This window comes from Podarcis muralis, chromosome 7 (assembly GCF_964188315.1).
Source record: "Podarcis muralis chromosome 7, rPodMur119.hap1.1, whole genome shotgun sequence".
NCBI classification, from domain to species: Eukaryota; Metazoa; Chordata; class Lepidosauria; order Squamata; family Lacertidae; genus Podarcis; species Podarcis muralis.
In genome coordinates this window covers 3,604,780-3,632,505 of record NC_135661.1, presented here as the reverse complement: position 1 = coordinate 3,632,505, position 27,726 = coordinate 3,604,780, and the positions used below count along the sequence as shown (strand labels likewise).

Below are 27,726 nucleotides of genomic sequence, written 5' to 3'. Positions count from 1 at the left end.
CCCAGCCAGATTGTGCGAGTATAAATAAATTGTTGTTGTTGTAGCTAAAGGTGAGAATGCCTGTTGGGCATAATTATGTAATAAAACTATTTCTTATTCAGCTCACCTGACCTGCTTTTGTTCTCTTGCAGAGACCAACCTGAGTTCCCTAAAGCAGTCACACCTGGATAGTTCTCCTGTGGTGTCTTCGCCCCACCAGAGAAGAGACTCTGACAGGTACTGCCAGCTCTGCACGGCTTGGTTTAATAACCCAATGATGGCACAGCAACACTATGACGGGAAGAAGCACAAAAAGAATGCGGCCAGGGCAGATTTACTAGAGCAACTAGGGAAGACGCTGGATCTAGGCGAGTTAAGAGGTAAGAGCCTTTGGTTTTCTAAAAGCATCAACGTGGGAACCCCCTGTGTGCTCTCCCCAGTCCTCCAAGCGTCCATGTAGCAAGCCATTGGGAGGGCTCCATGTGATTCCAGTGATTTCCATCACACTAGTTGAATGCCCTACCCCAGGGGCTCAAGGCATCTTAGGGTGCAGCATCTGTCTGTCTGTCTGTCTGTCTGTCTGTCTGTCTGTCTTTTCCTGGGGATCTGATGTGAGATCTATGAGGTCTGCTGCCTCATAGGAGTGAGTGATGTTTGCCTCCAGTTATGTGCTTCTTATATTGAGGAAGAGTTGTGGCTCAGTGGAAAAGCACAGAGGGGGCTGGGAGAGAAGTCTGTCTGAAACCTGGAAAGCCAGGCGGTGCCACTAGGCTCTGATTCAGTACAAGGCAGCTTCCTATCTACATACCCTCCAACATTCATCAGATGAAAATAGGGGCATTTCTCACTCCCCCCTGGCCGCAACTGACCCTCCTTGGCCCCAATTTTTTGTCATTGTCCCCTGCAAAGCATTTCCTATCAGAAGAAGGGCAAATGTTGCCACCACTAGTCCAAAGGGATACATCACACATTCCTTCACCATCCTGAGAAAAAACCCTTAATCTTGATTTGATTTGATTCTTTGGTATATTTACAAAAATAAAAAAGCACTCCTAAATTAATCTTATAAAGGGGCAGAAATAGATGCAGACACACAAAGCATTTTTTAAATAAAGAAAATCAAGACTGCACTCTGCTGCCCCATTTTCCCCGCCCAGGGCAGCCCTGCCTTCTGTCTGCAACTCAGGGCTGGCGCCTCATGCGAGACTGGGCGTCAGCAGCAAAAGCAGCCTCTCCTCCTCCTCGCCTGCTCTCCAGCATCTGCCACAAGGTGCCCAAGGGAGGAGGCCATGGAGAGTCTCCACTGCAGCCGCAGCTGCTGCCGCCACTGCTGTTGCTCAGGACAAGCACCAGTTCAACCTCCTCCCTGAGCTTGGCGAAATAGGGACATTCTGGGATCAAATCAGAAGCTGGGAAGGCTTTCATAATTCTGGGACACTTGGAAGGTATGTATCTATGTTCCTAATGGTTGGGAAAGGGCTGCTGTAGCTTAGTGGTAAACCATCTGCTCTGCATGCAGAAGGTTCAGGCCTCCTGCAGATGCCATCTTATTAGGAGGTCTGTTCCACACAATGTAGAAATCAGGCATTTAGTGTTGTGACACCTGCCCTTTGGGATGCCCTCCCCTTGAATATCCAAAAAGTGCCATCTTTGTTGTCTTTTCATTGCATACAAGACCTTCCTCTTTCTCATTCTGCACATGTACAGCAATTGTTTTCAAGATGCTTTTATGACCTTACCACTTGTTGTTCACCAGCCCAGGCTCCTTATTATTAGTAGATAATAAATGTAAATGAATCATCAGCTCCAGGTGGGGCTGGGAGAGACCCAGCCTCAAGCCCTGGAGAGTTGCCAGTCAGTGCTTAGACAAGGCTTAGCTTGGTGGTTGGATTCAGTAGAAGGCGGCTTCCTATACTCCTTGATGTCATGGTGCATCTGCTTTGCATGCAGGAGCTCTCAGCTTAGATCCTTGACATCCCTGGGCTGGCTGGAATAGACCTTTATCTGAAACCCTGGAGAGTCACTGCCAGTCAGTGCAGACAGTACCGAGCTAGATGGGCCAGTGGTCTGACTCAGTATAAGGCAGGTTCCTATGTGTGAATGGCCTTCAGACACTTCTGGTGGGTCTTGCCCGGGGCCACTAATGAACCATTGATGGGGCTTTATGCAGACCACAGACCACAGGTTAGGCACCCTTGGTCTAGAATATCCTACTTTAGGAAGGCTGCAGACTGAAGAATATGGCCCATTTTCTACCTTGTTCCCACAAAATCCCAGCAGGTGAGGTCTCCCTGGGGGAGGGAGGGTCTGCAGCCACTTTTGCCAAGGCCCATTCATTCCTCATTTTTACTGGAACTGCCCACCCAATTCCCTTCCTTCTCCGCTGAAATCTGTTAATTATGTAAAATCTTGACAAAACACATCTCCTGAGTTGGGGAAACGTGCTTTCCCCTTTCCCTTTAACTTCCTGCAGTCAAGTACTATTAGCTGGAAGCCCATCAAATATGGAATGTTTTATCCATTTATATCTCACTAAAGGGATTTGAAAACAGAAGGGTTTCCTAGTGCTACATTATATATAGTTTTTTTAATGTGCTGTGTTCCTTTCCCCTTTCCCTGCCTGAGCTCCACAAAATGCAGGTTGAGTTTCTAGATGAATCTCCTGTTATTAAATCCTTCTTGAATGGGTGGCATCCTTCCCTCTGGAACAAGCACATGCCACAAGTGTTCTTCAGAATATATGTAAAACACAGAGATTGAAGCATTCTCCTCTCATCTGCCCCAAGGCAGCAAATTTAGCAACATAACCCCTAACAGTATGATTATATGTGAGATGGAAATAGGTGGTTCTCTTTTATTTGCTGCGTCTCCCGCCTCGGGCAGAATTTCCTTTTATGTCTTATTCCAGAAAAACCAACAGCCTTGACCGAGAGACCCCCCGTGGGCCTTATTCTCCAGCGCCCTCTGGTGCAAAACTCTTGAAACTGCAGCATGAAGTGGCTTCCTGGGCTTCTTTCCTCTATGTTAGAGTGGTTTAAGACTATGCTGCCCATTGCTTTAACCTTCCCTTGGGATGCACAGGTGGTTGCCAAGGGAGTCTTGAGCTCCTGCCCAGCACCTTCGTATTAAATGCCTTGAATGATCCAAGTCTACTCAAGTCAATAGGGGTGTATGGTGTGTTGGGGGAGGGGTAGTACCTCTGGTGGGGGACATGTCATGCTCCTTCTGGGGTAGTTTGTCCTCACCCTGCTCCCAGCTCTCACCTGCGGCTCCAGGAAGCTGTCAGCAGGTGACAGCAGCCACTCCCCAGGGAATGTCTTTGACTGGCCGGCTAAACCAGGTGAGGGAAGCCGATGGGTTTCAAACTCTTGGTGAGTTAAAGACTTCCCTGAATGTGAAGACAGGTGCTGGCATATTGAGCAGAGGAGACCAATAGTGGGTCCAGCAGTCAAGAAGGTTGTTTCTGCATGTGCTGTAAATAATAATAATAATAATAATAATAATAATAATAATAATAATAATAAAACAACTTTTATTTGTATCCCGCCCTCCCCAGGAAGTGAGGGACAAGTGGGGCTCGTCCATCTGGGAAGGGAGCCCATCTAGGAGAAGGAGAACTCTGCTCCTTAACCTCTGCTGCCTTGCAGGGTATCTTCAGGAGAAGAAAAGGCTCAGGAGTAAACCCTCCACAAATCCAGAGTGGCATCCCTAAGATGGCTGGATGGCGCCATGTGCGCCCCTTTCCAGCAACTGTGGCAAACATTGGTGCCAAACATTCTGCTTTCCTTTGGACCACATCAGAGAGGCCAGAAAGGGTGTCTTCCTGTTTGGTCAGCCCAGAATCTCCGTCCACACAGCCCAGACTTGCACATCGGGGAGATCACAGAGTGGTGTGACTTCACCCCTGGAGGCACAGTCCATTGTCTCTCGAGACAGAGGGATGGCAGCAACAACCTCTATCTAGTCATATCAACCCTCATTTGCTCCTAGTGTTCCATGGCCAACTATGGGCTCATCCACACTTCCACTTGTCATGAGTTTGAGTGGTTTACCACTTGCCCCTCTACTTTCCCCGGGAAAGTACCCTGATGAATTGGAAGAAACTGGATTGGCATTCATCCCAATACAGTGGTAAACAGTGGGGTTTTCCCAGGGAAAAGTGGCAGTACAAGAGGAAGTGTGGATGGGCCCTATGACAATGGGAACAGAAGCAATATAGCTCTTAGGAGCAGGTGATGGGGCCAATCAGAAGGGAAATGAGGGAGGCTGAAAAGAAAGGGGACTCTTAGGACCTGAGGCAGCAAAATGTTGGACAACAAGAGAGAGAGAGAAAGAGAGAGAGAGAGAGAGAGAGAGAGAGAGAGAGAGAGCGCACATGTCAGAAAGATCTCAGTGCAATCTAATAAAACTAAGTTTTGCTCACTGGTGCAAAATAGCCTCTTAAAAACTAGTACAGAGCAGATGTGTCAAGTGTCCCTGAGAAAGGGTTTCCACAATGTGGATGGCTAGCTGAAAAGCCTTTGCCTCATAACTGCAGTGATATAATAAAAAATGGAAAGTATTATTATTATTATTATTATTATTATTATTATTATTATTATTATTATCCTCATCATTATCATCCGTGTCATTAATTTATTGATCACCTTCTAAGACACCATCTCAATTAGATTTATATATAATTGAAAACAGTTAAAAACACAGACACTTTTGAATCATAGAATCATAGAGTTGGAAGAGATCACAAGGGCCATCGAGTCCAACCCCCTGCCAAGCAGGAAACACCATCAGAGAACTCCTGACATATGGTTGTCAAGCCTCTGCTTAAAGACCTCCAAAGACGGAGACTCCACCACACTCCTTGGCAGCAAATTCCACTGTCAAACTGCTCTTACTTTTGAAACAATACTAAAACCATAACAAGTGGACACTTGTGATAAAAAAAACTATTTATCAAGCCAGGAAAGACTTGAACTGGACAGCCTTTGAACAGACAGTTCTTAGTAAAGTAAGACACTTTGTTGTTGTTGTTTAGTCGTTTAGTCGTGTCCGACTCTTCGTGACCCCATGGACCAGAGCACGCCAGGCACCTCTGTCCTCCACTACTTCCCGCAGTTTGGTCAGACTCATGCTGGTAACCTCGAAAACACTATCCAACCATCTCGTCCTCTGTCGCCCCCTTCTCCTTGTGCCCTCCATCTTTCCCAGCATCAGTGTCTTTTCCAGGGAGTCTTCTCTTCTCATGAGGTGGCCAAAGTACTGGAGCCTCAGCTTCACGATCTGTCCTTCCAGTGAGCACTCAGGGCTGATTTCCTTAAGAATGGATGCGTTTGATCTTCTTGCAGTCCATGGGACTCTCAAGAGTCTTCTCCAGCGCCATAATTCAAAAGCATCAATTCCTTGGCGATCAGCCTTCTTGATGGTCCAGCTCTCACTTCCATACATCACTACTGGGAAAACCATGGCTTTAACTATACGGACCTTTGTTGGCAAGGTGACGTCTCTACTTCTCAAGATGCTGTCTAGGCCTGTCATTGCCCTTCTCCCAAGAAGGAGGCGTCTTTTAATTTCATGGCTGCTGATCCCCTTCATGGATCACTGCCTTGCCGTGGCGAAGGGGCTTGAAGAACTCAGAGAAGCTATGAACTATGCCGAGCAGGGCACACAAGATGAACAGGTCATAGTGGAGAGTTTCGACCAAACGTGATCCACCTGGAGGAGGAACCGGCAAGCCACTCCAGTATCCTTGCCAAGAAAACTCCATGGACAAAGACAACAGGCATATAAAAGTAAGACACATGGCTACCATATTTTCCAGTATTAACTAAAATGAACCCAAAATAATGTAAGGCGTTTCAGCTTATTCCTAATTTCTTTTATTCAGTCTCTTAAAAAAAAAAAGACAAAAAGTGGAAATGAATAAGTAAAAATCCCCCTGAAGAACATAACTTTCTATGCATGTAGCACATGTCCACATTCCAGAAAAATCAAATGCTTTGCTTGATCATGAGACCTGTGAAGATTTCTGGGTGGTTCTGCAAAGAACTGCCGCATCTTTCCGATTACAATCCAGCACAAATATCTCTTTTGAATTTTTCCCAAAGGTTTTCACATCTGCCAAGTCAATTTCTCTTGCTCTAATAGCCAGAAGATCAAAATAACAACAACCGGGTGGGGGTGGGGGAATCTCACCCTAATTCTACCAACTGACAGCTTTTTCTGCCTGTTGACAAGCTTCAAAGTTTTGTAACAATCTGTCCCTGAGCAATACAAGAAAAAATGTTTTTGTTTTGCTTTTGTTTTCCCAATGAGTTGCTTCACTTGAACAATGTTTACAGGCCCAGCTGTATTTAATTTTATATGAAACATCCTCTCCAGTTTTGATAACACTGTCATTCTTCAGAAATAGTCATCGCTTCCCAAATCTAACATTTGGGATTTCATCAGTTTAATTAAATAATGATGCCATTGCACCTATAACTCCATGCCCAGGCAGTATGAAGGTTCATTCCCTTGTGATGAGAGGAATCCTGGAGGCTTTATGGCATTTTTGTAAGATCTGTTTATTTCTAGATAATAATAAAAAAGGTAAAGGACCCCTGGACAGTTCAGTCAAAGGCTACTCTGGGGTTGTGGTGCTCATCTCACTTTCAGGCCAAGGGAGCCGGCGTTTGTCCACAGACAGCTTTCCTGGTCAAGTGGCCAGCAGGACTAAACCACTTCTGGTTCAACGGGACACCGTGACAGAAACCAGAGCGCACAGAAAACGCTGTTTACATTCCCGCCGGAGTGGTACCTGTTTATCTACTTGCACTTTGACGTGCTTTTGAACTGCTAGGTGGGCAGGAAGAAGAAGAAGAAGAGTTTGGATTTGATATCCCGCTTTATCACTACCCGAAGGAGTCTCAAAGTGGCTCACATTCTCCTTTCCCTTCCTCCCCCACAACAAACACTCTGTGAGGTGAGTGGGGCTGAGAGACTTCAGAGAAGTGTGACTAGCCCAAGGTCACCCAGCAGTTGCATGTGGAGGAGCGGAGACGCGAACCCAATTCCCCAGATTACGAGTCTACCTTGGGGAGAGGGAATTCAATTCAATTCTCATTTAGAGGTCCTTCTGAACCAAAACACAGCCATCCTCCAAAATTAATTTATCTCAAAATTTTGCAACACAGTTCTCCGGTCAAGTACTACATACAGAAATGCACGCAATATGGTAAAATGTGCATAAAAATGCCTATTAGTAAAAATAAATAAAAATGCTTTATATTAGAAGAAATTGCTTTGAAAACTTGCATATTGGGGGAAATTGCATACAGAAATATGTATATAAAGGAAAATTAGCAGTGAAATGCTGATGAATTTTCATGAGAGGATTTTTTATACTGAATTTAAGATGGGAAAAATGAGAGATTGATAGATTCATCCCTTCTTACATGGCTACTTCCAGAGAAGCCAGCTAAAGAACTCAAGGGGATCCAGATTGTATTTATTATGATAAATCATACCAGGACATCTCTGGCTACGTGAAGCAATATAGAAATATAAGAAATTAAGCGGAAACAATACGTAAAGCTGAGTGATAAAGATTGGTGCTGCTTTGACCAGATTTGTGGGGAACTTGGTAAATTAGGCCATAAACTTAATATTCCAGCATTGCATCAGACTTTGTGCTTGCCCTAGTTTCTTCTTTCACATTCGTGGCCAGCAGCAAGTTTGTTTATTTATTTTTATTTATTCCTTTCAAAGGAGCCTCAAGTGGCAAACAACAAAAGATTAAAGAATGGAAGCATTTTAAAAAACTTAAACCCATTTCAGTACAGGTGCAGACTGGGAAAGATCTCTACTTAAAAGGTTTGTGGGAAGAGGAAGATCTTCAGCAGGTGCTGAAAAGGCAACAGAGGCAGCAGCGCCTGCCTAATCTCCAAGGGGAGGGCGTTCCAAAGGGCAGGTGCCACAACACTCAAGGCCCAAGTCCTGCATTTTGTGGACTGCCTGATAAGATGGTACCTGTAGAAGGCCCTCACCTGCAGAGTGCAGCAAATAGTTGAGTATATAATGAGAGACAATCTTTCAAATATTGTATTTGAGGGCCACTTGGAGAAGTGAGTGAGGGGGTGGGGAGGGACAGTGCCTAAGTTCACAAAGTAGCCTGCCAACAAGATCTGTTTGCATGAGGGTTGAAGGAGGAGATCCATGGCAGCCTACTGTTACAAGCACATCGGCAGGGGGTAAAGTTGGCAACCAAAATGAAAGATTTTTATTTTTTTTCCTATCCAGTTTCCAATTTACTATGCAAGATGCTCCATATAAACTCCTGGTTCTCCTTTGGAACAACTTTCTGAGAGAGAGCCTCCGTGGACCTGCCTTCCCTAGCCTAGTGACCTCTAGATATTTTGAGCTCCGTCCAATAAACATATGGAGGCTGCTAAGTTGGAGAAGGCTGCCTTAAGTGTTATGGATGATGATTATTATTCCATTTATATCCCATCTTTCCTGAAAGGAGCATAAGGTGACACGTATTGGGTCCCCTGCCTCCATCTTCCCCCACAGCAACCTTTGGAGGTCGATTAGGCTGAGAGACAGTGACTAGCTCAAGGTTGTAAGAGGAGCTTGAGAAATAAATACTCTATAAACAAATATAGCTACTTCCTCTCTTCAGGACTACCTGAGGGCCCCTCCAGATGGGTGTTTTTCTGCTGGTGTAGGCAATAGCATGTCATGGAGACATTCAATTGTGCATCAGTGGTGGATCTATACTGGACCATTGACACATCACTGCCCTCTGTTAGCTGTTCTGTGATGCATCCCCCAATGTGTCTGCACTGTTGCCCTATGGTGAGGCAAAGCAAAAGTGGGATAAAAAGAACGGAACCTCCAGGAACATTTGTGGTATGAAAAGTTGCAGGATATAATCAGGAAGTGACAGGGCATGTAACAGAAACAAAGTGGTATGTCCTCTCCAGAACTATCTCAGGCACCAACAGTATTGAAAATGGGGTCAGGTGTAACTGCCCCAGGACCACGATGGGCACAATTCATCATGAACACAGAATAAAAAAGATGTCTAGAGGGCATTCCTACCCCCATCTCTCTCTCTCTCTCTCTCTCTCTCTCTCTCCACCCTTCTTTTCCTTGGTGGCTCTGCTCTTTCTCAGCTTTTGCTGGATGAAGCAATGCATAAAGCAGAAGAAGTGATGGGGTGAATTATTAATTAATATCTGCAAAGCTATTTGATTTGTTAGTGCCGGGTGTTATAAAACCTTTAAAAAAAAAAAGCTTCAGTTTCTTAGAAGCTGTTTAATATGGGACAGAGTGTTAACTACCATAATCCTCTTTTATAAATCTGATATCAGCCTCACGATTCACGATGTTCTCTTTAAGTGCCTCTTTTGATTTAACTGGTTTAGCACAGGTCGAGATTTAAAGAAGCATTTTAAAGGCATGGCATTCTCTATTTGTTTACCCTGCCTTTAAAAAATAAGCCTGCCACATGTGTATTGTGGGGGGCGGGGGGGGCACATACACACACAATCAAGGAGAAAACCTGCATGCAGTACGGGGGGGGGGGCAGGGGCAAAATGTGGGTGACTGTTACTTCTGCACAGGGGGTGGCATTTCAGCCACACAAACACCAGAGATTTCTATATTATTTTTATAGTCATACCTCAGATTACAGATGCTTCAGGTTGTGTGTTTTTGGGTTGCGCACCGCACTGAACCCGGAAGTACCGGAACGGATTACTTCTGGGTTTTGGTGATCGCGCATGCGCAGATGCACTAAATCGTGCTTTGCGCATGTGCAGAAGTGCCGAATCGCAACGTAAGATTCCAGGGTGGCTTTCACACCCACACATACTCTCAGTTTAAAATAAATTATAGTCAGAGAACAGGGTGGGTCCTCTGTGGGGGGGGGGGGCGGCGCACACGCACCTTCGGCATGTGATGGAAACCCCCTAGTGAATGTACCAGGTACACCTCTGTAGGCAGGGAATTCCACAGCTCAGGGGCTGCCACAGAGAATCCCCTCCCCCAGGCTGCTCCATGCAAGCTCCTGAAGGCAGTGGAAATACCAAGAGGGTCCCCTCTAGCAAGCTTAACTCCTGAGTTCAGCCAGGCAGAAGTACTCAAGGAGGGCGTTGAGCAGGCCAGAAGAGAGGGGAGGTATGGCTTAGGGAGAAAGAATGACCTAAGGCTAGGCAGAGAAGTCTGGAGGGCCACAATTGACTCCTAGACCTGAGATTTCCCACCCCAATGCATATATTGTTCCTGTTCTGTAAAATAGGTCCTCAAGTTGGACTCTGCGGCATTTGCCCTCCATCCTTACCTTGGAGAGATGGGTAGAAGGATATCCAGGGTCCCTCTGTCAGTGAATGAGCAGCTTCAGATGGCTCCCCACCAGTGTGTTCAAAGAGGATGCATTCAGTGTGGCATTTACAAAGTTTATATTAAAAATGTATCCGCAGAGTACAGACGTGTTTTTAATTTTACAAGACTGCAGTTCAGGCTTCCGAGGAAGGAAGAGCCTCGTGCCATGCAGGGCAGATTTGTGCCCTTGACCAACGTGCTGGCAGGACGTGGCCTCTGTGTGACCTCCATCCTGGCAGGGAGCTGCATGTGCTTTGGCCACATTGCAGGGACTGTTTCCTTGCCACCACCAGCCGCCAGGAGGAATATGTTGTGCTGGCTCCATTTGGTACTACTACTACTACTACATTTTATTATTTATATTCTGCCCATCTGGCTGGGTTTTCCCAGGCACTCTGGGCGGCTCCCAACAGAGGACCAAAAACAGAATAAAACTTCAAACATTAAAAACTTCCCTAAACAGGGCTGCCTTCAGATGTCTTAAAAAGTCAGATAGTTGTTTATTTCCTTGACATCTGATGGGAGGGTGTTCCACAGGGCAGGCGCCACTACTGAGACCACCCTCTGCCTGGTTCCCTGTAACATCACCGCCAGAAGGCCCTTAGAGCTGGACCTCAGTGAACAATGGGGGTGGAGACGCTCCTTCAGGTATACTGGGCCGAGGCCACTACCAGACCAGGCAGCACCAACACTTTGAATTGTGCTTGGAAACCTGCTGGGAGCCAATGCAGATCTTTCAAGACCGGTGTTATGAGGTCTTGGCAGCCGCTCCCAGTCACCAGTCTAGCTGCCACATTCTGGATTAGTTGTAGTTTCCGGGTCACCTTCAAAGGTAACCCCATGTAGAACACATTGCAGTAGTCCAAGCGGGAGATAACCAGAGCATGCACCACTCTGGTGAGGCAGTCTGCGCGCAGGGAGGGTTTCAGCCTGCATACCAGATGGAGCTGGTAGACAGCTGCCCTGGACACAGAATTGACCTGCACCTCCATGGACAGCTGTGAGTCCAAAATGACTCCCAGGCTGCGCACCTGGTCCTTCAGGGGAACAGTTACCCCATTCAGGACCAGGGAGTCCCCCACCCCCGCCTGTCCCCTCAATCCGTTAGCTGCCACCCATCCTCCAACCGCCTCCAGACACTCACACAGGACCTTCACTGCTTTCACTGGTTCTGATTAAAAAGAGAGGTAGAGCTGGGTATCATCTGCATACTGATGAACACCCAGCCCAAACCCCCTGATGATCTCTCCCAGTGGCTTCATATAGATGTTAAAAAGCATGGGGCAGAGAATGGTACCCTGAGGCACCCCATAAGTGAGGGCCATGGGGTTCGAACACTCATCCCCCCAACACCACTTTCTGGACACAGCTCAGGAGGAAGGAGAGGAACAACTGTATAACAGTGCCCCCAGCTTCCAGCCCCTCTAGACGGTCCAGAAGGATGTCTGGTTGATGGTATCAAAGGCTGCTGAGAGATCCAGCCCAACTAGACTCTGCATGGGAAAGTTTGAAAGTGGGGCAAAGTTTGGTAAAGGCAGAGATCTTGGACCAGGATTGGACCTCTGTCATCAGTGCTTTTGATGAGCTTCCCACTGGGATGATTGAAATACACTCTACTTTTGATGGTTTGGAAACTGCATTTAGTGCAGAATAGTTTGCTTCTTGTCATGGGTGAGTGTAAAAGAGCACATCCTGAGTCCAATTTTGACTCAGTTGCACTAGCAGTCTGCTTAACCAGCTCAAAGTGCTGCCAAATGACATTTTGAAGTCCCAAAGAATCCCAAGTCTACAGAGCTTAAGGAACATCTCTGCTGCATAGGCACCCTCTCTCCTCTCAGATCTACAGGGAAAGATACTGCTGAATATTTAGGAGGCAGCTAGGTAGCTTGATTTTCCTTCATTAATTACAGGGCAGGCAATTCTTATTTAGAAGGCAGCATATGGGGAGAGGAGATGGGTGTCTTTACTCCTCCACTGTGATTGGAATTGAAATCATCCCCATCTAGTGTGGCTTGTAGCTTTTTGGTTGCCAGTGGGAACTTTCGCCCTAAGACTCCCGGCAATGCTAGGAGAGAGGAGGGAGGAGTCTTAAGCTAACATCTTCTTAACACTGTGTAAGAAGAGCCCTGGTCGTTCAGACCAAGTCTCCATCTAGTCCAGCATTCAAGACTAGAGATAGCACAGTCCGTAGAGCCTGAGACTCATGGGTTTGAGCCCCACGTTGGGCAACAGATTCCTCACTGCCGGGGGCTGGACCAGATGACCCTTGTGGTCCCTTCCAACTCTGATTCTGTGAGTTTATGATCCTGCAGCCTCTGGGAAGTCTGCAAGGAGGACTTCAGTACAACAGCACTTTTCCTCACTTGTGATTCCCAGCTACTGGTATTCAGAGTAGAGATGGGGAGAAATTTGACTCCTTTCAAATGTAAAGGCGAACCTACCAAATCCACAGATTTCACTTCAGTGATGGCTTTTTATAAATGTCTGTTGACAGACTGGAGGCCGTGGCCCTGCTTGCTCTTCTCACCAACCCTCCTGCCATTCCCACCCCCCACATTCATCCCCTAGATCTTCCCCTTCTCAACTCATGCAACTATGAAGCTCACTTTTCACTTTCCCAGTTCCATTACTGATGTCACCTATCTTTTCTATTTTGCTTGCAGCCAGCTTGGCACTCGCTTTCCACTTTCACCCATGCCCATGCATCCTCCTCTCTACTCCTTTGTGCAACTCCCCTCTGGCACACAACCCCCCCCCCATTGTTGTGCAACATGCATTTACTTTTGCACCCCTAACACACCTTGGCCTCAAGCAGATCCAAGATTGTGTTGCAGCACTACAAATCCTCTATTTGAGGCTGCACAAAGACATTCTTACATTTCTATTGTATAGTGAAATATACAGGATGAGCAGATGTGCTATCCTTATTTAGTGTAAGTCCCACAGTAACAGCAGTCCCCCCCCCCCCAGCTTATGCAAGACTCTTTCTGCATGAGAATGCCACCTGCTGATACCGTGCTTGGTGCCCTAACTGGGACTATATTAGATGGGTGGGATGCTCTTTATAAAACATTATTTTTTATTCTTGCCATATACAGAAAGTGGCTATTTTTACCTATGATAAACATTAGACAGTTGTAAAAAAAAATTTAAAGGAATATTTTTACCAAAAAGCTTTTTTTAAAAAAGACAAGAATAGATCAAATCCATATGTTTCTTTAAAAAAAATAAAGCCCCTTCTCCAACCACCGTGTCTTGCTGTCATCCTCATGGGACTTATCATCAAGATTCTGCAGCTGCTGGCAAAAAAGGTTAGCACAAGATTTTTCATTTTATCACCTTAAAATGATATAAAACATTTTAAATATTCAAATTGCCTTCTGCCTAGGCTTTATCTCCCTTTTTTACTTAGAAGATTATTAATAGTAAAGTTAATCTCTCCATATGTGAACACGAATGTGACCTGCTGTGATGAGGGAGAGATCATTTAGTTCTGACTGACCCAGTTAGAATTGGAGTGTTCCATCTGTGAATGCTCTTATATTACCGTATTTTTCGCTCCATAGGACACACTTTTTCCCTCTTAAAAACTAAGGGGGAAAGTCTGTGCGTCCTATGGAGCGAATGCAGGGGGGAGGCAGGCAGGAAAAGCCCCCAAGAGCCGCACACAAGCTTCGCACGGCTCTTGCAGGCTTTCCCCCAGGAGGGAGAAGGAACTGACACGGCCAGTCAGTCCCTTCTCCCTCCTCATAGAAAAGCCAGCAGGAGCTGTGCGCTCCTTAAAGGGTGCTCGGCTCCTGTGGGCTTTTGCGGGAGGTGGGGGAATTGCCATAGCCGCGCGCAGCCTCTCCAGCCGGGAGAGGCTGCGCAAGGCTAAAGAGGAAGCCAAGGCAGAGAGTGGGATGGATCGCGCTGGCTGCCTTGGCTTCTTTAGCCGCGCTGGAGAGGTTTAGCTCCCGGCTGGAGAGGTTGCGCAGCTATGGCAGAAGCCAAGACAGCCAGCGGGATGGATCCCGCTCGCTGTCTTGGCTTCTTTGCTCTTTGGGGCTGGAGGGGGAACCCAGGCTTCCCCCGCAGCCCCGAGAAGCTCTGGGAGAAGCGGACAGGCTGCGCGCTCTTTGAGGCTGGGGGGTGGGGGGGGATAATATTTTTTTTCTTGATTTCCCCATCTAAAAACTAGGTGCATCTTGTGGTCCAGTGCGTCCTATAGAGAGAAATATACGGTAAATTTCTCTGCATCTGCATATCTGTTTCTGCCCAAGCAAACACACACAGAGACACTACATAGCTGAACAAGCTCATCTTAAAGCCACAGCTTCATTCCAATCTATGCACAGTCCCCTCTGATAATTGTACCCTATCACTGGGTTCCCTGTCAGTTTGGGGACTGCAAACTTAAGTGATAGTATACTTTGCATGTGTCAAAACAGCCATCATAGCTCAGTCACCTCTGACAGAGCTAAGCTATTTCTTGAACTTAGCAGCAGTGTAGTGGTAAAGTTCAAAGTAGAAAGAAACATAACAGACAGCTATTAATGTTTAATTGTTTTTAATTATTGGGGTTTTTCTTAAGTTTTTAGCTGGTTCTATTTTATCTCTGAGCCATCTTGAGTCCCTGCCAAAGAAAAAGGCAGGATACCCAAATAGGAGTAGATAGCAAAAGGTATAGCCAAGTAACTTCTACTCAGGGTAGAGCCATTGAAATTAATGGACCTAAGTTAACCATGCCTATTCATTTCAGTGGCTCGTCTCTGAACAGGACTAGCATTGGATACAACCCAATATACCAAATCAATGGGATCAGCTGACAGCCAGAGAAAAGTGAGCTGGCAAAGGGTGAGGTAGGAACTGGCATGCTGGACTTTGGCTGGAGAGACCTGGGTCCGCACACCTGGTCAGTCGAGGGGGGTGGTTCATGGTATGACCTTGTGCCAGTCCCTGAATGCAGCTGCATCCACTGGGAGTTACAGGATGCAGGAGGCCTTCCTTTCAACTCTCACTCATTGCAAGGGGGCCTTAGGCAAGGCAAATATTTCAGCCTCAGCTTCCTATGATTTCCCTACAGCAAGGCAAGAAATGTGGTTTAGAGGATGGGGATATGTAGTCACGGCAGCAGTCGGCTCACTGCATATAAGTCAACTTGCTTATGTGAATTGCTTCTTTGGGAGCACAAAGGTTCCTTGTGACCTTGCACCTTAGCCAATCCTAACCACAGCCCAGGCTATGGGGAGAGACTGTAGCTCTGTAGCAGAGTGTGTGTTTTACATGCGGAATGTCCCACTTTATCCTTGGTATCTCCAGGTAAAAAGACCAGGTAGTATGTGCTGTGAAAGCAGGCAATATTGGAATAGATGAACAGATAATCTAATCTGGAATAAGGCAGCTTCCTACTGCCCAGCATGGTGGGTGCTTGTGGCTCAAATGCAAAACAGGCAGAATCCAGGTCAGAAGTCCAGATCCTGACAGTAAGAGCTGTTCGACAGTGGAATTTGCTGCCAAGGAGTGTGGTGGAGTCTCCTTCTTTGGAGGTCTTTAAGCAGAGGCTTGACAACCATATGTCAGGAGTGCTCTGATGGTGTTTCCTGCTTGGCAGGGGGTTGGACTCGATGGCCCTTGTGGTCTCTTCCAACTCTATGATTCTATGATCACACAAAGAGTAGACAGGACCTCGGAGAGTTCTCAAGGGTCCTGCTACAAGAGTTGCTGAGGATGCTGTCTCTGTTGGGTGGTAGATCCAACTGAAGCCAGGAGGAGATGGCTGGCAAGCACTCCAGGTCTCTGGGTCATTTCTGAATGTTGCTCTTCAATCTCTAGAATAACTTTGTTGTAACTTTACCCAAGAGTTTTTTCTTCCACTGGGTGTGCAGTGGCAATCCCCATGCAACTATAAGTAAAGGTAAAGGGACCCCTGACCATTAGGTCCAGTCGTGACTGACTCTGGGGTTGCGGCGCTAATCTCGCTTTATTGGCCGAGGAAGCCAGCATAAAGCTTCCGGGTCATGTGGCCAGCATGACTAAGCTGCTTCTGGCGAACCATAGCAGCGCACGGAAATGCCGTTTACCTTCCCGCCGGAGCGGTACCTATTTATCTACTTGCACTTTGACGTGCTTTTGAACTGCTAGGTGGGAAGGAGCAGGGACCGAGCAACGGGAGCTCACCCCGTCGCGGGGATTCGAACCGCCGATCTTCTGATCGGCAAGTCCTAGGCTTTGTGGTTTAACCCACAGCACCACCTGCTCCCCTCCTTTTAGGTGAATCTAAATTCCACCTCCTCCTCTTTACTGCTGGCATTATTGGTCTAATTTTAAAATTAACAGTGAACTGCTCAAGAGCATCAGATGCCACAATAAATTTACGAACAAATTGAGAGCAGCCTCAATTTGCAATCTTGTGAAATTTTGTTTATTACACCAAGTGCTAGTTGTGATGTAACACATTAAAATCCAGATTGACCTTCCAAGAGACTTTTCAAGTTCATAAATTTAGACTCTGCTTTTGAAAGGAACTGGAAGGGAGGACGACCATTTATAAGACAAGATGCAGCTGTGGAAAACAAGATAGACCAATAAATCAAGCTGAATTCTCTCCAACATGATTGTCTCTATCATCAACAGGTATTTGAGAGGCTTTTACTGGAAGACAAGTTATGCTATGATCAGTTTGTTAGAATTCCTGCTCCATGATTGCAGTCATGGGATTTTTGTCTATCACATGACGGTGTATGTTTTGACTCCACAGAGTGGGAAGTGACGGAGACAGGATGTTTGTGTTACTGTGTTCTATTGTCCTTTGTTCTTTCTCTTTGCTGTCTGATGCTAGAGAGAGAGGGAGCCATGCAGTGCTCCGTGTATGTAAATAAAGTAGATTAGCCAAAATGCGGAGTTGCTGAGGTCTGTCATGCAAGCTGCGAAGACTCTGCGGATCCCTAAGTGTGCCAATGTCTGTTGTCATCAGTCGCTGTGATGTTCGGGCAGAAGAAAGCTTATGGAGCTCCCGAACGAACGACCAGGAGGGAGAGAATATGCCAGTCGGGCATGTGTCTCTGCCAGGATCCTACTCGAGAGTAGGACGAGCTCCTGACAACAGTCATGGGCCCAGGGATCAGGGCCACAGACCCAGTGCCAGCAGAGGAAGAACCGAGGACTGTTTTTGTACCGGTTGGAGTCTCCTGGAACCAGCAGCGTGAGGCAAGCCTCTTCAGAGATGGAAGCAGGGAAAGCTGCAAGGAGATAGTGAGTAAAGCCTGTGCCTAATAGCAAAAGTAAAAGGCAAGCCGGCAGAAGAAGGCTTGATTTATAGCCATCTGATAAGAACAGCTTGGACTAAGCTGCAGAATGGACCTTTTGGAGGGGTAAAAAAAATAAATAAATCCCAAGTCCCTGAGTTACATAGAGGGAATGCCTGATGCGGCAGGTCTTTGCCGAGAAAGTAGCCTTGATTTATGTGCCACAGAAGGGAGGACATACCCCGATGCTTATGAAGCTGGATTTGCGCAGCGGCAAGCTTTGACAAGGCAATAGCTGTTTGTGAAACATCAGCTATGGGGGAGGGAGCAATTTCCCCCAATGCTGCGTTGAAGTAGCAGGCATGAACTTTGAGAAGACAGGATTCTTCTGATTCTCCCGGTGAGTTTGGGAATGTGGGGGAGCAGTGATTTTGTTCCCAAAGCTGCAAAAGCAGTTTGATGCTGTGTCTGATGCCAACAGCCAGAGTGTGTGATCAGCAGGAATTTCATCTGCAGCACACTTGGACATTCCAAGATGGCGGCAGGCTATCTAGGATGCCAGAGAAGTTTGGAGAGGTGGACTTTGCTGTCTACGACGCCCACATTATATGGGAGGCAATGGTTCCTGAAAGCAAAAGCTCCAGTTGTGTTTGGAGGCGTTTTAGAGGAAAATTGCATTGTTTCCTGTTCGGGGAGAGGACTCTCCAGAATGGAAGGAGAAGAAGGGGAACTGACTGTGACATCATCGCAACCATCACTGCAACCAGTGGAAAGCAGTGGAAAGTTTGTCCTGTGAGAAGTTTGGACAGATTCCAAAAGCCAGGAAGGTTTGCAGCATTTCTGACAGGTGACATGAAGTAAGGCCAGAGATACAGAGCTTCAGTGCAGAGATGGTGACTAACTGTTCCAGGGCAGAGGTGCAAGAATCTCTTGTGCTAGAATCTGAAGCGAAGGCACACCTTCGTGGAAGATGGGACTGGTTCACCAGGTGTACGCCACAGAAGGATTCGATCCACCAGTTGAGTGGAGATTCGTTGGGGGTACATAGCACCTGGATCGTAGAACTGAAAAGCTGTAACGCTGTGATGTCTAACATGTTTTTCATTCCAGGTCAAAAAGCCCAGATGGTGCAGCGTGGCTGTTCTGTTTATGGCAACAAACAGAGTAAAACAACCCAGAAGAGCGAAAGCGACATTTTACATTGTGATGTTTATTGTGTAAATGGCTTGTTCTTGCTATGTTATAATGTTAACATAGGGGATGGTGGAATGGTTCAAGAGACATGTAATGTTTTGTCTGTTAACCATGTTTTTCATGCAGGTTGTAAGCATGAAGGTCCCAGATTGCTGCTGTCTGACATGAAGATGGTCAGATGTACCAGTGCTCAAGACAAAGCAAAAGGGGGAAACAATGTGGGTATTTTACAAAAGCACCCTATTGGTGATGATGACAGTGAAAAGGCAAACCCGGAAAAAGCCAAGATGCCAATGATTGGATCTGACATGTGGGTTCCAAAGTCACAGAGCGATATGCTCGGCAAACATAGTTTGCAAGGTCTTTCCCTGGATTCAGACAGTTTCTGATGGGAAATGTGACAAGATAAACCCGGGAAAAGCCAGGATGCCAATGGATGGGTCTGACATGTGGGTTGAGGCATCACGAGGCAGGGAGCATAGATTCTTCCTGTGGTATGGAGGCTTGTACAGAGTACTAAAGCCTCATACCAAGCTGATTTTACTCACTGGGGATGTTGAGTGCAGAGCAGGGGGGGGGGGAATGTGTGTATTTTCCTAGGCTACCCCATTGCCCCATAGATACTAAGTCTGTTGCTGTTATAAACAGCAGGTGCACTGAGGTGAGTTCCACTGATGCAGTGGAGGAGATGCGCCAGGTGCGCAGATCAGGTGGGAAGCCAACCAGGTATGCTCAGGAGTTTGCTAACACAGCTGTTGCACATTTAGCTGTGGTTAGTGGCTCGACACAGGTCTTGAAACCCAGAGTCTTGAAAGGGGTACAGGGTTTGTCCTCAAGGTACGGGAAACCACGCCCAAAGGCTGTAAGGGTAGACACTGTTTCTTCAGAGAGGCAAGAAACTAAGTGTGTCAATGTCTGTTGGCATCAGTCGCTGTGGTGTTCGGGCAGAAGAAAGCTTATGGAGCTCCCGAACGATCGACCAGGAAGGAGTGAACATGTCAGTCGGGCACGTGTCTCTGCCAGGGTCCTACTCGAGAGTAGGATGAGCTCCTGACACAGTTTTGATGGCTGAAGTTGTGCAGGAACATGTACATCAGCTGGTAAATGCATGTTCACTGCAGCTAAGATTGTCATTGGTGTCATCATACAGTGTGGGGGAGGGGGAGCACAAACAGGTTCTTAAATAATGTGCCCAGGGGGACAAGTTGTGTTTTCTTTTGTTTCATGTGCCTTTGTTTTGGAGATGTGTGGAACTTGATTTCTAGGAGAACGGGGGAACGTAACAAGGGAAAATGATAACAAATAACTTTGAAGAGATGGAAAAGCTTAAGCATGGGAAATTATATAAAGAAACAGAAAAACTGGAGATATAGTTGTCGTTACTAATATCATGGTTTGGAAGAATATTGGTGATTAAATATACATTGCCAAAATATTATTTTTAATTATAAGCATCCCTCTATTAGTGTCACCACTGATGTTGGTAAAATGTCAGAAACTGATATTACATTTCAAACATAGTAGGTTATTAAATTAAATAATGGTTCTCAAACAATAGAATTCTAGAAGCAGAAGAATTATGATAAAAAGGAAATTCAAAAATTTGTTGTGGTACAAAGGTTTCTCAGAAAACATTTTGTGAAAAGTACTCTATCCATTATAAAATGTTTCACATGGAATTAAAAACCAGATTTGTCCAGGATGATCATCGTTAACTACACTATGTCATAATGAATTTTTGAACCCTATAAACCATATATCATAAAGACACCACAATCTCCACTGTGCCTCATTTCCAAAAGGAAATATGGACCCTGGGAAAGTGCCTGGAACCCCTGGAATCTGGCACTACTCAGAGATGGGAGTGGAAGGCAACAGTATTTTTGCTTCTACTTTATCCTTTGTCTAATCCTGTATTCAGCTGGGACTGCCTCCATCCATTTTCAAACAGGGGAATTAAATAATCTGTGTTGTTTTTATTTTCAGAATGAAACCTGCTTGTGAAAAAGTAGCTTTCAGTGGCATAAAATATGCAATAGGTCTAGATTTGTGTTTTGATTAGGTAGAGAAAAAAACAAAATCTCAGCATGCACTCAATGAGCCTGAGTGTGAGTGACCAGCCCCACATGTGGCCCCTGCAGCAAAAACTGTTCTCAGCCATCAAATGAGAAGTCCTTTGCACTGTTGAGCATTTAACCTTGCTTCCTCCCTAGTTCCTCACCTCTTGCTTTATAAGGAAGCTAAATAATTGGTGCATCTAACTCCCCTTAATGTGAGACATAGGTGTGTGTGTTTTAAAATCCTAAAGCTTGTAAGGGAGACGAGGTAGGGGGAAGGAGAACATTACTGAATATTACAATATAAATCCTGTTGAGACATTACAAATCCCCACATGGTCTGAGATGCATTTCAGATGACTCAACCAGCAGGGGATGGATAATCAAATATGCCTCTACAAAGAAATAAACTATACAACAGAGACTATCAAGGAACTGGAGGTATGCATGAGGCATATTTGAGAGTGTGCATGAAAAATAAACAGAAGCATCTCAGACTCATTATGCGCCTGAAATTTGCCAGAGGCTGAGGCCCTGCTATATTGCGGAGAGGATTTGCTAGGGGAGGTTTGCAGGGAGACTGCAGGAGAAGGGAAAGAGGGCTGGAATCTGGAATTAAGCAGCCAGACACTTTGACATCTCCCACCCACACTCCTGGGGTAGCAGAGGAGGAGATGTTAAGACTACATGAGATATGCTCTTTTGGGTGAATGTGCCTGTATTAATCCTGAAGCACTGAGGACAGAGGCCAAATTCTAGGGTAATTTAGAGCTGAGCTGAAGCTTTTGGAAACAAAGGGGAGGGAGCACGAAGGAAAGGAGGAAGAAATTGGCGGAGGACCAGGACGAAAAAATGTTTTAAAATTCAGGGTTAGGAGATTTACTTAGACAAGTGATGATGGCACCAGCTTGCTCCCCCGCCCCTTCTTCTTTTGTTTGAACTTAATCGCTCTGCTGCTGTAAAGTAATGATGGCTAACTGCATGCTATTTTCAGTATCAGAGCAGGCATGCATTTGAATATGATTTCTTGGGAATCACAAGTGGAAAGAGTCCTAGTGTGCTCAAGTTTGACTTGCAGGCTTTCCATAGACCACTGGTTAGCCACTATGAGACGGCACCCGCTGGTGGTGCAGCTGCTGCTGCTGCTGCCTCCACTATAGCTGGGTCTCTGCAAGGCCATCATGCACTGGAATGGCAATGGGAGCTGCAGGTGCCTTCCCAGGATCGGTGGCCAACTAGAATGAAATATTGCGGGGGCCCAGGTAAGCCCCACCCCACAAAATCAATCACATTATATGGTGCATGCACACTATTTGAATGGCAATGCCCATCAACTTTGCAGGGGTCCGACTCTTCGTGACCCCATGGACCAGAGCACGCCAGGCACTTCTGTCTTCCACTGCCTCCCGCAGTTTGGTCAAACTCATGCTGGTAGCTTCGAGAACACTAATAATAATAATAATAATAAATTTTATTTATATCCCGCCCTCCCCAGCCGAAGCCGGGCTCAGGGTGGCTAACAACAATAAAACAGTACAAAAGTACAGCATAAACAACACTCTAAAATCATTCATTATAAAATTAATTAATTCAAGCCACTGGCAACCATTGGGCCAGAGCTCTGTGAAGATTGCCGAGGGAGGGAGTCAGGCTGTGCCCTGGCCAAAGGCCTGGTGGAACAGCTCTGTCTTGCAGGCCCTGCGGAAAGATGTCTAGTCCCGCAGGGCCCTGGTCTCTTGTGACAGAGTGTTCCACCAGATTGGAGCCACAGCCGAAAAAGCCCTGGCTCTAGTTGTGGCCAGTCTAACTTCTCTGTGGCCTGGGACCTTCAAGATGTTTTTATTTGAAGACCGTAAGTTTCTCTGTGGGGCATACCAGGAGAGGCGGTCCCGTAGGTACGAGGGTCCTAGGCCGTATAGGGCTTTAAAGGTTAAAACCAACACCTTAAACCTGATCCTGTACTCCACCGGGAGCCAGTGCAGCTGGTATAGCACCGGGTGAATGTGATCTCGCAGCGAAGACCTCGTAAGGAGTCTCGCTGCAGCATTCTGCACCCGCTGGAGTTTCTGGGTCAGTCTCAAGGGCAGCCCCACGTAGAGCGAGTTACAATAATCCAGTCTGGAGGTGACCGTCACGTGGATCACAGTGGCTAGGTCAGGGCGAGAGAGGTAAGGAGCCAACTGCTTAGCTTAGCGGAGATGGAAAAATGCCGCCTTTGTTATAGCTGCAATCTGCGCCTCCATGGAAAGAGAGGTGTCGAAGATTACACCCAAACTCTTAACGGACGGTGCTGGCACTAATTGCGCCCCTGCAAGAGATGGGAGTTGCCCCCCCCCCATCCCATATCGCCCCGTCCCAGCCACAGGACCTCTGTCTTCGAAGGATTTAGCTTCAACCGGCTCCCACGTAACCATCCAGCCACAGCTTCCAAACATCTGGTCAGTGTGTCTGGGGCCGAGTCAGGATGGCCATCCATCAACAGATAGAGTTGGGTGTCATCGGCATACTGATGGCAACCCAGCCCAAAACTCCGAACAAGCTGGGCGAGGGGGCGCATAAAGATGTTGAAAAGCATCAGGGAGAGTATCGCACCCTGAGGTACTCCACACACCAAGGAGTGGCGCGATGACAATTCCCCCCCAAGCGCCACCCTCTGTCCCCAACCAGAGAGAAACGAGTGCAGCCATTGAAGGACTGTGCCCTGGATCCCCACATCGGCAAGGCGGTGGTCCAGGAGTTCGTGATCGACCATGTCGAAAGCTGCTGACAGATCTAGAAGAATCAGCAGCCCTGACCCGCCTCGATCCAGCTGTCTACGAAGATCATCTGTTAGGGCAACCAGAGCCGTCTCGGTCCCATGACCAGCACGGAAGCTGGACTGGAATGGATCCAGAGCCGATGTTTCATCCAGAAATCCACCAAGCTGTTCAGCAACCGCTCTCTCAATCACCTTACCCAGGAACGGAAGATTCGAAACGGGCGGTAATTGGATAGATCTAAAGGATCTAATGATGTTTTCTTTAAGAGCGGGTGCACCACTGCCTCCTTCAGTTCCCCTGGGAATGTCCCCGTGCCAAGGGACAAATTGATGATATCCCCCAGGGGGACCCGCACCTCGCCTGGACATGCTCTAATCAGCCAAGACGGGCACGGGTCGAGAGGACAGGTGGTGGGCTTTCCAGCTCGGAGGAGTCTGTCCACATCGGCTGAGGATATCCAGTCGAAGTGGTCCAATACTGGACCCGAGGACAGTCAAGGGGCCTCCAGTTCCTTTATTGTATCCAAATTGGCAGGGAGGTCATGGCGGAGAAACAAGACCTTCTCCGCAAAAAAGCTCGCAAATGCCTCACAGCTGTGTGTCAAATTGTTATTTAAGTTTGGCTGTCCCTCAAGGGACGTTAAAGACCTGATTATGCTAAATAATTGCAGCTAGCGGATGCAATGGAGGCCGAGAAGTATGACTTCTTAGCAGCCTTCACCGCTATCTCGTAGGTTTTTATAAAAGCCCTATAAGATGTTCTTGAGGCTCCGTCACAGGCACCCTGCCATACTTGCTCTAGCCATCTGAGGTCCCGCTTCATTTTCCGGAGCTCCTCGGTAAACCAGGGAGCCCGGTTTCTGCGGGGTTGCAGAGGGCGCTTAGGTGCGATCTCATTGATGGCTGCCAGGAGCTGGGTATTCCAGCCCTCAACAAGCTCAGTCAATGAGTCGCCAGGGGGAGCAAGGTCCCGCAAGGCTTGGCGGAATCTATCAGGGTCCATCAGCCTCTGCGGGCGAGCCCAAATTGGCTCGCCACCTAAGCAGGGTGGGGGTGGAAAGTCAATCCTGGCTTTCAGAGCGTAGTGATCAAACCATGGCACCTTCATCGAAGGAGACATGATCACATCTATACCTACACCAAAGATCAAATCCAGCGTGTGGCCTGCTTGATGTGTGGGGCCCGAAAAAAACTGGGAGAGCCCTAGAGTCGCCATGGAAGACACCAGGTCCAGAGCCTGTGAGGAGGGAGTGGCATCAGCATGGATGTTAAAGTTCCCCAATACCAATAGGTTAGGGAACTCCAAGGCCCAGCCAGCCACCGCCTCCAATAGGCCTGACAGGGTGGCTGCTGGTGCGCTAGGTGGCCGGTACACCAGCCAGACAGCCAAGCTCTCCTCGGAGCCCCACACTAGGCCAACACATTCAATGCCGGGGATCGATGGCGATGGTAAAGCCCTGAAAGGACAATCTTCCCGGATTAATAATGCCACCCCTCCCCCCCGGCCCACAGTCCGCGACTGGTGGAGGACGGAGAAACCCGATGGCGCCATCTCTCGTAAGGTAACTGTTGCCCCTTCGCGCACCCAGGTCTCCATCACACAAGCCAGGTCGACCCCCCGCGAGATAAAGAAATGGAGCCCAAGAAAGTAAAATCTCTCACTGCCTCCATTTCTTCCCCTTCTATTTGCCAGGAGGTGATGGGACCAGTGGCCATGATCTTCGTTTTTTTGATGTTGAGCTTCAAAGCATATTTTGCGCTCTCCTCTTTCACCCTCATTAAAAGGTTCTTTAATTCCTCCTCACTTTCTGCCATCAAGGTTGTGTCATCTGCATATCTGAGGTTGTTGATATTTCTTCCGGCAATCTTAATTCTGGCTAGGGATTCATCCAGCCCAGCCTTTCGCATGATGAATTCTGCATATAAGTTAAATAAGCAGGGAGACAATATACAGCCTTGTCGTACTCCTTTCCATATCCATATTGTTCCATATCCAGTTCGAACTGTAGCTTCTTGTCCCACATAGAGATTTCTCAGGAGACAGATGAGGTGATCAGGCACTCCCATTTCTTTAAGAACTTGCCATAGTTTGTTGTGGTCGACACAGTCAAAGGCTTTTGCATAGTCAATGAAGCAGAAGTAGATGTCTTTCTGGAACTCTCTAGCTTTCTCCATAATCCAGCGCATGTTTGCAATTTGGTCTCTGGTTCCTATGCCTCTTCTAAATCCAGCTTGCACTTCTGGGAGTTCTCCGTCCACATACTGCTTAAGCCTTCCTTGTAGAATTTTAAGCATAACCTTGCTAGCGTGTGAAATGAGTGCAATTGTGCGGTAGTTGGAGCATTCTTTGGCATTGCCCTTCTTTGGGATTGGGATGTAGACTGATCTTCTCCAATCCTCTGGCCACTGCTGAGTTTTCCAAACTTGCTGGCATATTGAGTGTAGCACCTTAACAGCATCATCTTTTAAAATTTTAAATAGTTCAGCTGGAATACCATCACTTCCACTGGCCTTGTTATTAGCAGTGCTTTCTAAGGCCCATTTGACTTCACTCTTCAGGATGTCTGGCTCAAGGTCAGCAACCACACTACCTGGGATGTACGAGCCATCCATATCTTTCTGGTATAATTCTTCTGTGTATTCTTGCCACCTCTTCTTGATGTCTTCTGCTTCTGTTAGGTCCTTACCACTTTTGTCCTTTATTATGGTAATCTTTGTACAAAATGTTCCTTTCATATCTCCAATTTTCTTGAACAGATCTCTGGTTCTTCCCATTCTGTTGTTTTCCTCTATTTCTTTGCATTGCTCGTTTAAGAAGGCCTTCTTTTCTCTCCTTGCTATTTTTTGGAAATCTGCATTCAATTTCCTGTATCTTTCACTATCTCCCTCGCATTTTGCTTGCCTTCTTTCCCACGCTATTTGTAAGGCCTTGTTGGACAGCCACTTTGCTTTCTTACATTTCCTTTTCATTGGGATGGTTTGCGTTGCTGCCTCCTGTATAATGTTACGAGCCTCCATCCATAGTTCTTCAGGCACTCTGTCCACCAAATCTAAATCCTTAAACCTGTTCCTCACTTCCACTGTGTATTCATAAGGGATTTGACTTAGATTGTATCTTACTGGCCCAGTGATTTTTCCTACTTTCTTCAGTTTAAGCTTGAATTTTGCTATAAGAAGCTGATGATCTGAGCCACAGTCAGCTCCAGGTCTTGTTTTTGCTGACTGTATAGAGCTTCTCCATCTTTGGCTGCAGAGAATATAATCAATCTGATTTCGATGCTGCCCATCTGGTGATGTCCATGTGTAGAGTCGTCTCTTGTGTTGTTGGAAAAGCGTGTCACTGATTTTAGCTTTCGCTAATTCTTCCAAAATCTATAACAATATCTTTGTACCAGGCAAAAACATTCCTCTTCTCCCAGGCTTCTGGCTAATTAGACAATAAAAGGTAAAGGGATCCCTGACCATTAGGTCCAGTAGTGACCGACTGTGAGGTTGTGGCGCTCATCTCGCTTTATTGGCCGAGGGAGCCGGCATTTGTCCACAGACAGCTTGTGGCCAGCATGACCAAGCTGCTTCTGGCGAACCAGAGCAGTGCACGGAAACGCCATTTACCTTCCCGCCGAAGCGGTACCTATTTATCTACTTGCCCTTTGATGTGCTTTCGAACTGCTAGGTTGGCAGGAGCAGGGACCGAGCAACAGGAGCTCACCCCGTCACGGGGATTCGAACTGCCGACCTTCTGATTGGCAAGTCCTAAGCTCTGTGGTTTAACCCACAGCGCCACCTGCGTCCCTTCAATTAGACAATCTGTGGCCTATTAAAATGGGGGTGGGGTTAATTGTTTCTGTTTGTTACTATGGTATGTATTTTTGTCTTTTTTATATAACTAAACTGCCCTGTGATCCTCAGATGAGGGTAGTTTAGACATTTAATACAGAATAATAAATAAATAATATGCCACACAGCCAGAGACAAGCAAGGAAGTGAGGGCTTCTCTACACTTCCTCTCATCCCAATGCTTTTCCATGGGGAAAACCACTCCCCAGCGCTCAGTCAAAGCAAACAGCAATTCAGGTTTTCTCCGGTTTGCTGTGATTTAGCACTGAGAAGTGGGTTTTCCTTGGGAAATAAGATATATATCCACTCA

At 46.8% G+C, this 27,726-nt stretch overlaps 1 protein-coding gene across 6 annotated transcripts in view; it reads left to right on the top strand.

Annotated features, from left to right (window-relative positions):
- Nucleotides 1-27,726, top strand: part of ZMAT4 (zinc finger matrin-type 4) — a 185,910-nt gene that overhangs the window by 137,835 nt on the left and 20,349 nt on the right. For 4 of the 6 annotated variants that reach the window (XR_003707994.2, XR_003707992.2, XR_003707993.2 and 1 more), the window contains 2 exons: nucleotides 132-359; nucleotides 18,891-18,982. Coding sequence is in view for 2 of the 6 variants with exons in the window: in XM_028741512.2 (XP_028597345.1) it covers nucleotides 132-359 (228 nt within the window). In the remaining 4 variants the exon portion in view is untranslated. The remainder of the gene's footprint in view (nucleotides 1-131; nucleotides 360-18,890; nucleotides 18,983-27,726) is intronic. The other 2 variants (XM_028741512.2, XM_028741513.2) reach the window with 1 other exon arrangement.